Source organism: Uloborus diversus, chromosome 10, assembly GCF_026930045.1.
Source record: "Uloborus diversus isolate 005 chromosome 10, Udiv.v.3.1, whole genome shotgun sequence".
Taxonomy (NCBI): domain Eukaryota; kingdom Metazoa; phylum Arthropoda; class Arachnida; order Araneae; family Uloboridae; genus Uloborus; species Uloborus diversus.
Window position 1 is genome coordinate 78,944,014 of NC_072740.1, and position 7,691 is coordinate 78,951,704.

Sequence of the window (7,691 nt, forward strand, 5' to 3'; positions counted from 1 at the left end):
TCTAACCTTAAATTTAAAAAAGAAACAAACGAAATGACTACCGTAAAGTGCGGCTATTTGAACCCATGAGAAAAAAAAATTAAAATCCGTCCTAATAAAAACTCGGGGGTGTTCATGCAAACACGACATATGTATGCATCGCTGCTTACACACCATGGAAGGGGGGGCATACGAAGGCCTACCTGCTTTGGGCGACCTACCTGCTTTGGGCCACCCTCCCCTACTTAATGAAGTAACAAAATTAATTGAAATCTATGCCTCTATTTCGTTAAAATATGTATAAAAAGTCATGGGATTTTCCATGTTAAAATACATGTTTTTTTTTTTTTTTTTTCCTAATTTTGACAACATAACTAGTTTAGAATCCAGCTATGAGTTCAAATAGTCTCTGCTATGAGTAAAATGTTGATCAAAACTCTGTTGAGGAAAAAAGTCTTTAAAATGGCATTTATTGGCCCTTGGAGATTTGACTCAGATCATTGTGTTATTAATACTACTACGCTTTAAATAACTGAAATACTAAGTATCCCTTTCAGGATGCAACACACTAAAGAAATACTTAATTTAAAAAAAAAGAATAACACGGTTTAGACAAAAAAAGAAAAAAATCAATTGCTTGTTTATTTTTCACCAAAAGCAAGGGAGAAAATCTTTGAAATGACAAAGCTTGACTCCGGAGGGATGGCGTATGACCTTGAACCGGAAACATTATTTGTAACATTTGTAATGGGTTGTTTGTTATTATTTTGCAATAGATAGGATAAGCGAGAACGCGCCTCTTACTACTGGATACTTTCTGACCGATTCTACCTTTTACAAATGGTACAAATGATGTTTTTGCTTCAAGGTCATGCGCCATCTCTCAGTAGTCAAGCTTTAGCTACCTAACTTATGAAGCTTGATGACGTATTAAGGAAGTTATGACGTTCCCACGAAAAATCGCCTTTGAAAAAATATATATATGATTTCTAATAGAAAGCAATCGAAAACAGCCCTGTGAAACTTCGAAGAGTGGTTTTGACGTGGAAGGAGTTTAAGCATATTTCCTGGAAAGTTATGTCTTTGTGCCATAGTACCATTTACCTCCCGGGTACAGATATATAAAATTGCTATTAATTTAGGAGTCTTTATTTCAAACTTTGTTCTCAAATTGTTGCAATTATCTAGGATAAGAAAAAAAATCATGCTGTATAAATTATTTTGAAAGAAAAAGTCTTATTTTTCTCTTAAAAGAGGAAATTAAAAGAAAGTTTTTATTACTCTGCAATGATTTTTTTTAATTATTTTCTTTGAACGTAATCATTTATTGATTATGCTACTTACAGAAGTAGATAAACAATAATTTTATTCTAATAATCAGGAGGTGGATTCGTTTTCAGAGAAGTGCATACAACAGCAGCACACCAAACTGAAGATAGTTTTTCGAATTATCAACTTATAGCTCATTCGTCCTTTAATTCGTTCAACTATAGTTCGCTTTGTTTTCTGTTACTTTTTTTTTTTTACTTCTTTTTTTAAAATTGTAACTATTACTTTTAAAATAGGATTCCATTTATTCTAAACATATTCAATTTTCAATCAGAAAGTCATCACTAAGAATCTAGTCCATGCATCTTTTGAAAACTAAGTAACTCTTATCCCCTTTTGCTAAGATATTTGACGATTCGTTTCTTTATTGCAAATAGAAGCATAATTAACACTCCCTGTTTTCATGCCCATCTTATAAGAATCATCATCAATATTCATTATACCAGAATTTTAAAACGAAAGCGAACAAGGAAAATGCAGTACAAGTCTCATTCTTCTAGGGAAACAACCCGCCAACCATTCTTCTTCTCGAAAATAGATTCCCAACTTGTCATTTTGAAATATTGTACGTTTGCTAAACATAACTTTGAAAAGAAACAAAAGATAGAATTTCCAACCACTGAACAGCACACGCAGCAACAAAATGCATTAACAATCGAAAGGAGGACTTTCCTTTCATCTGAAGTCATAACTTGCCGTAAGTGACAGATTTCATGCCTCAGAAAACACAGTTCAAATATCATTTATCGTCAGTTTTTCAGTATATGTGTTCAAGATCAAACTCGCAAACAGTAAAAACACTGTCTACGCTTATAATTTTAACCTGTTGTATCTGATAAAGTGAAATACAATGCACATTTTTTAAATAAAATGGGCGTGATTCTGATTATTCGATAATTCAATTAATTCTATAATTAAAGTTAGCATCAATCTCATTTCAATTTCCCACTACTCTTTATGTTGAAATTTTGTTTTAACTCGATTCTTTTAACCTGGTTTTCGGTTAATTCGAATTTTGAGAAAAAAATCAAATTAAAAAAGCCGACTGTTAGAAAATGATTCAAAAAGAAATAAATTAGCTAAGTAGAGTAAACCCTGGGGGTTCCGTGTTCGGCTGACCACCTGACCGGAACATTTACCTAGCAGCCCAGAGCCCTTGTTCAGGAAGACTGTGAGCATAGTAGGCCTTTTGGGCCCCCATGAGCTGTCGTACTACTGGGTTTTGTAAGTTGAGGTTGATAAATTGGTAATAAAATTGGTAATCATTTCAAAACAGAGAAATCAGAAATATTTTCTATCTAAGGCATTTTTCATGTGAGGTGAGTTATTTGATTAAAAGATAGCCGATATTATTGTATATAAATCACATGCAAAATGTGCAAATCACATACAAAATTTTCTTAATATAAAATTTAGCAATTGTTATAATGCAATTTCAAAATCATAGCTTGTGGGTCATATTTGTTGCATAAAGTTCGGAAGGGGACGCATTGTGCCCCATATGTTGAAACCATTTTTTTTAAGTTGGAGAAAAGGTTTAGCAAACTTTTTTTTTTTTTTTTTGGAATCAGAATACAGTGTTGAATTAAAAGAAAACAATTAAATACCAGAAAATCACAACGAAAAAAATACAATAAATATTTTTTCGATCCGATATTGTCATTGCATGGAATTTTTAATGATAGAAGAACAATGTATAATGTTAAAAAAGTAATATAATTCATTGAAGCATCAAAAATTACCTTTTTAAATTAGTTTACATACGTATTTTCTTAAGGTGGCCACCTTATGAACATGCATATAGTCACCATTTTCACGACGAAATGTTATTAATCAGTTAAATTTATTCGAGTTGAATGTGAATGTGGTTAAAGAGACAAAAATATTCTTTCAGACAACGCATCATAACTCAAATTTCTAAGAATTTAAATATGTGTAATTTTAAATAATCAGAAAAATCATTACTACTCCTCCTCAAAAGTGCAATAACTTTATTTAAACTCATACAAAGGCGATTGATCAAGGTGACCCCTTCAAATTCGGTCATTTGCACTGGCAGATAAATAATTTACAATGCAGTACCGCCATTTTGTGATAAAAATAAAAATGTTTCTACTTTTATTGGAGGTGGTTTAAATAAGGTGGCTACTTTTCACCAACCTTATTTCATTTACCTCTCACAGTTCGTTCATAATACAACTTTGATATTTCTTTTTTCAGAATCCTTATCATGGGAATGCCTGAAGATTGTTGCCCCAAAATTAGCCAGAAGATACACGTTGATTCATTAATGGAATCCATTGCTAATAACTGCCCTGGACTCGAACGCTTGGAAATCCGTTGGGATGCTGATACTCTTCGATTCAGTGACCGTTCTAGTAAAGCTATTGATTTAGTTCGAGTAAAATGTCTCAGATTGCGCTGTATGACCCTAGCTGATGGAAAATACTTCGAGTTGGTTAAATCTAATTTCACCAGAGCAGACAGAGGAACTGTAGTTAGGACTACGACCAACTGTAGAGTCACTCTTTGTTATTTACTCTTATACTACAAAGATCTTTTGTTTAATTGAAGGTATATCGGAATATTGGATACCAATGTGATTCATCATTAATTTTTTACTTACCCAAAAGTCATCTGGCGTCATTAACACTTTCCGGTTTGCTATCAGTTTCTGTGAGCAATCTTTTTAAGTTCAGGCCTCTCCGATGGATGTTTTATGAACTTTATTTATTAGATTTATTATTACTATCATCATTAAATAAAAAAACCCACAGCTTAAAGCTGCTTAAGCTACGAATTTATTGTCCTTCCTTTGAATAAAAGCTTTGATAAAACTAAAAAATAATATACTATATTGGAAAATGTTTCGAATAACATTTAACTTCCTTTATATTCATAGTACACCGGTAAGTATGACTTACAGGTAATGCAGACTTGTAAACCGACAAATTGCAGATTAGAGAAAAGTAGGACTTTCGTAGAATTATAGGTAAACCAAGCAAATTTCTGAGTAGTAATCTGATTGGGAATATGCTGGAGACACCAATAAATCTTGTTGTGCCCTGAGCATTTGGTCTCTTTCATAGGTAACCATAATGTGGCGAAAAATGAAACTTTAGTTTTGATTAACAACACGGCAGCTAGTTTTGTTCTTCCATACAAGATGTTGTCGAAAAAGCAGGTATAAGCTATGAGGTAAGAGTTCTAAAACCTATTGCATATCCATTCAGTATTAGCAAGGAATAATGATTATACTCAGTAGATACGGTATACAGAGCTCTTTAATTGTCTTTTCATTTGCGAAAACAATATTTTACAAGAAGTAAAATTCATCCTTTCGTTCTTAAATCGACTGTTTGTATTTGTTGATTTGTTTCAACTTGGGTATAAAAAATTTTAAATTCTATTACACATCGATAAGCTTTGAAAACGAACCAAGTACATTTTATTTAAAAGTAATGTACCGTGTACTTCCCGAGTTTTCTATTTAAAAATGTGTGAAATGTATCTTGTAAACTGGTCACTCAATCGCTGGTGTAAGAAAAAAGAACACGTGTACGCTGAATCTATTTGCTGGGATGTGATAGTTTTACGCATATATGTGCGCTTTATTCCCAGAATTTTAAACTTTGGCTTTTAACTTGTATACTTGAGAAAAAGGACCATTATGCAGCATAATATGCAGTATCAACTTTCTAAAAAATTGTCTTAGTTAAAAAAATAATTTGTACGTGTTGAGGGCGTGATCAGTATTTTTCAAGTACACTTTTTTTTTCTTTTTTTTTTTTTTTGAAAGTTGATACTTCTTACTATAGTGCATAACAGTTCCTAATTTTCGAATACATAATAGAAATAAAAAGTCAAAGTTTAAATTCTGTTTAAAAAGTGCAATATAATGCGTAAAAATATCTTTATTTGTTTTAATGGATTGATCATGTAACCAAGTAATCTTATGGTGCAAGACCTAAGTATTTGGACCTAAGATACATCAAATTGCAAACAAGTACATAAAAAATGAGGTAAACTTCAGCAAAGCAGCATCAGTTGATGTAGAATACAATAAAGCAATCGATAAATTTTAGCATTAACCGGAAAGTGTTGAATAAATGAATTGCCCTTATGAATAATGGTTGCAACCTCTCGACTATTCTACCTTGTGATAAAACAATGCTATTTGATATGCAGCTGATAAAACTGCATAATGCAAAGCAAAATGAGTTATAATACGTAAGTACTAAAATAATTTTCGAAATTTTTACATCTTTAGTTACGTAATGTTTCACTCTTTCAAAAGAAGTTTATTATATGCTTCTGAATGACTAGAAGCTTGTCGGGTAGTTTAGTAATCAAGATTAAGTTCCATTGTTACAAGATACTTTTATATGGGTACATTTGTCAACTGAAAAAAAAATAATATCTTTGTTTTTCAGAAACAGGCATCATTAAAAATAAGTTAAATGTTTTCACTTATTTTGAACGCATTTATTTATATAATCTGTCACATACTTTAATTTAAAGACGACAGACTACTGTGACACTTAATATACGTAAAATTTGTGAGAGTGCAAGTCAAACTTTATTCATGATTCTATCGTTTGATACTCCAAAATTAAAAAATAACTTTAGTTATTCTTGCTTTCAGTTGAATTATTTTACCATGGTTACATGACATTGCGTTTCTGTCAATTCTCACTCCGATTACGAATGTAACGGATGGAAGTTTTGAAACTGATCCAATCATTGTAAATTCCCTCTAAAAATGTGCATGCACGCTGATGAAATATTCAAGGGAATAAGTGTGAACAAGTTGATTGAACAACAAGTAATCAAAGCAATTTGTAGCAATGGAAAGAGAATTATCTGTGTTGTTATTGATTGCTTTTGAGGTATTTTCCTTTCGTTGAGTTTTATTTCCAAAATAATTTATTTCGATTAATTTTACAATGCAATAAGTAACAATGAAAATTAATGAAATGCTTTTTAAATCACTACAAGTCTTTCTGTGAGATTTAAATGTGCAATGTTAAAAGTAGTCTTGCTCGTCGGTGACAATAGTGGCATTTCTCCCCCCCCCCCCCCAAAAAAAAAGCATGCTGGAGAAAATCAAGGTTTAATTTTATTCTACTTTTTTATGATTTATTCTCAAACAAACAGTATGATGAAGAAAATCAAGGTTTAATTTAATATTACTTTTTCCTGATTTATTCTCAAACACTACAAAAGCAAAGGATTTATGCTGTTATGTTCACTAACTGATTTTTGTAGTCTAAATGTACAGTTAAAGTTTGAAAATTTTTCTTCCCTATTGTGAAATTTTAATGAAGTACCACTATTGATCACATCTTTTATACACCAACATGGCACCAGTAATATAAACCAGCTTTCTTGCGGTGTTATAGCAAGAAAGAACACTTAAACTCAGATTTTAAATCAATAATTCTTTTCAAATGTTTGAGATGTGTCACTATTGTCGCAGGTGTAATTTATGTAACGTTAAATACATTTCTTTTTTTGCTGACAGTGTTATAATATGTGCGTATGTAATGTCTGAAATGAGTCATGATTAACTATAAATGACAATAATCAAACATTCAAATAAAGTTTCTTTATAGTTAAAATCTGTTATGATATTATGAAGAAAAACATCATGAAGATCTGACAGCTTGATAATAAATTGTTTCGTTTTTTCGGCAGTTCAGTACTTATACAAATTGAAGCATGAAATAAATAATATGGGAGAGTAGAATAATAAGGGAAAATAAGTGTTTTTAACAATAAAGCTGCTTTGACCTTGATACCGATAGAGATAACGCTGTCCTAACGTCCTGCTTTGTCACTAGTTAATTTTCAGATCGTCAAAATTGAATAAACCTTTCAAACCTTAATCTGAAAATTATAAATAAAACCACCATTGCAATCTTCCTCCTCTCCATGTATGAGAATTTCAAAAATCTTGGTAGCTGATTAAAATGCTCTTCAGTCATATTTATTTGCATTATCGCTCAGGGTCTGTCTGTATCTGCAATAACCTCAGAGCGAGTTGAAAGTGAGAGTCAAACTAGATACCAAAACGTTCGATATATATATATATATATATATATATATATATATATATATATATATATATATATATATATATATATATATATATATATATATATGTCATATGCTCTACAGAGACATTTTAGGAAGAAAAACCCGGAGACAGGCAAAAACGTCATTAACGAAATGTCAAACATGTTGAATAATCATTTCCGTGTTACAAGGAGAAAAGTTTTAGCTCCTATTTTTATTCTAAAGCTTGTACTTCGAAAATTGTCCATCAAGATTTATTAGCGATTGTGTTATTTAAGAAAAGGAAAGAAAACCAAAGTACCTCA

General features: G+C 31.2%; 1 protein-coding gene across 2 annotated transcripts in view; it reads left to right on the plus strand.

Annotated features, from left to right (window-relative positions):
* The window catches only part of LOC129231882 (F-box/LRR-repeat protein 12-like), a 111,276-nt gene extending 103,970 nt beyond the window's left edge, over positions 1–7,306 (plus strand). For both annotated transcript variants that reach the window (XM_054866272.1, XM_054866273.1), the window contains exon 7: positions 3,529–7,306. In XM_054866272.1, the coding sequence (XP_054722247.1) occupies positions 3,529–3,880 (352 nt within the window). In that variant the 3' untranslated portion in view covers positions 3,881–7,306. The remainder of the gene's footprint in view (positions 1–3,528) is intronic.
* Positions 7,307–7,691: the final 385 nt, after the last annotated feature.